At 29.4% G+C, this 1,908-nt stretch overlaps 1 protein-coding gene across 1 annotated transcript in view; it reads right to left on the minus strand.

The window, feature by feature from the left end:
- The window catches only part of LOC104776998 (probable LRR receptor-like serine/threonine-protein kinase At1g29720), an 8,514-nt gene extending 6,992 nt beyond the window's left edge, over positions 1–1,522 (minus strand). Inside the window, exons 1-4 of the mRNA XM_010501178.1 lie at positions 1,296–1,522; positions 1,005–1,182; positions 836–907; positions 229–351 (exon numbers count right to left, since the gene is read on the minus strand). Of these exons, the coding sequence (XP_010499480.1) occupies positions 229–351; positions 836–907; positions 1,005–1,182; positions 1,296–1,398 (476 nt within the window). The 5' untranslated portion in view covers positions 1,399–1,522. The remainder of the gene's footprint in view (positions 1–228; positions 352–835; positions 908–1,004; positions 1,183–1,295) is intronic.

Genomic DNA, 1,908 nt, shown 5'->3' on the forward strand with positions numbered 1-1,908 from the left:
TATATATATATATATATATATATATATATATATATATAGATTCTAGTATTCTACGTTCAAAAGTGTACGTTTGGGTTTGCATTTATACGTTATTACTGTCACAATTTAAATAACAAAAAAAGAAAAGCTCAGATAATTTCTATTCTCTAAAATCAAACATACGTTTCCATTCAATTATTTCAGATTTTGTTTGTTACTTTTTCCATTCCACTTCCATTTCGTTTTTGCGTTTGCTGTTTATAATTTCTGCAATTTATATAGCCCTTTATTTTTTTTTGNATATAAGTGAGGTATTGCATTGAAGCCCACTCCATTGGGATTGTTCCCGAAAGGTAGTTTCGACACAAGTCTCTGCAAAGTGCAAACAAGAGCAAATGCCATTAGAAATACTACAACAAAAAAAAAAGATATAATTAAGGCGAATTAAGATAATTTAATTAGAGTAGACAATATATCAGTTTATTAAATTTCTTGTAAAAAAAAACTTAGAAATATCCATTTGGTTAAACAAGGCCTATTGTATACTATCAGTTGGTTAAATATCCATTTGAAAAACAACGTAATGATATGATACAATAACTAAATGCTTTATTAAAATNAATCAAACATACGTTTCCATTCAATTATTTCAGATTTTGTTTGTTACTTTTTCCATTCCACTTCCATTTCGTTTTTGCGTTTGCTGTTTATAATTTCTGCAATTTATATAGCCCTTTATTTTTTTTTGTTTTTTCCTTTTTGAAAAAGAAGCCCTTTGTTTTCTTAACATGTATTGTAACCATGTCTTGCAAATTGAAAAACATCGAATTAACTAATCATATATATCTGAACTTACATTCTCCGGAGATATCGAAGCTTGACTAACTGAGGTGGAAGTTTTCCAGGAAGACTCATGGTCTTAAGATCTCTGTTTTTATAATTTTTTTTTATTATGCAGAAAAAAGTATATTAAGATAGAAGAGAAGAAAGACTAAACGAAGAAAAGACTAAAGAATAACACTCACATTTCTGTAATATGACATGTGGCGTTGTTACAATCACAAACAATGGTGTTGTTCATCTCCGGAACAAACTCAATTTCTGGTATGGTCATCAGTTTTCCTTTAGGACAAGGGTATCCGTTGCTTAGGTTCAACCGTCTCGTGAGTCCAAGTGTAATAGCTATCTCCTTTAGAGCATTCACTACATCAATATAACAACAAACAAATCGATTGTGTATACAAATTATTTATATGTACTGATTACAGATGACTATGTTTTGTAAGAATTTTCCAAAATGGCGATTCTTCTTGTACATTCATCTGGAGGAAGAGCTTGCGAAGAGGCCACTGTTATATTTGTGAGGGAACTTGTGATGATGGTGATAAACAGAAGAAAACTTGAGAAGGCGATCGACATATCTCGGTAGAAACTGTGTATGTAGTACTGATTTTTTGTATGTGTATTTGTTTAGTTAATGAAAAATCTCTCATCAACAAGCCAAAAAACAGTTACTTATATAACATCAATTATCTATTAGCTAGGGTCCTCATGGGTTGTCGGTGACTAGAGAGAGTAGAGATATAGGCGGTGAATGGAAACCCTTTAAATGCGTATTTCAATTATTTTTAGGAAATCTGTATCAAGTCACCAATCACACACTTACTTAGTAATTTGCGTTTTTCATAAAAAGTAAAAAAAAAAACAGTTGGTGTTTTTGTAGTAGTAGTAATTAAATATGGACCACACTTTTTTTCTTCAGCAACTAGATACCTAGCCGTATTCTAATAACGCATATGATCGAACAATTTTTTATTTTTTTATTTTGTTATTTATTTAATGATTAGAATTATGTTAATATACTCCTATTTTAATTATAATTCTATGTTAAACTTTTTTTCAATTTTAAAATTTTTAAAAGTTCTCATA

Source organism: Camelina sativa, chromosome 3, assembly GCF_000633955.1.
Source record: "Camelina sativa cultivar DH55 chromosome 3, Cs, whole genome shotgun sequence".
In the NCBI taxonomy this organism is placed as follows: Eukaryota; Viridiplantae; Streptophyta; class Magnoliopsida; order Brassicales; family Brassicaceae; genus Camelina; species Camelina sativa.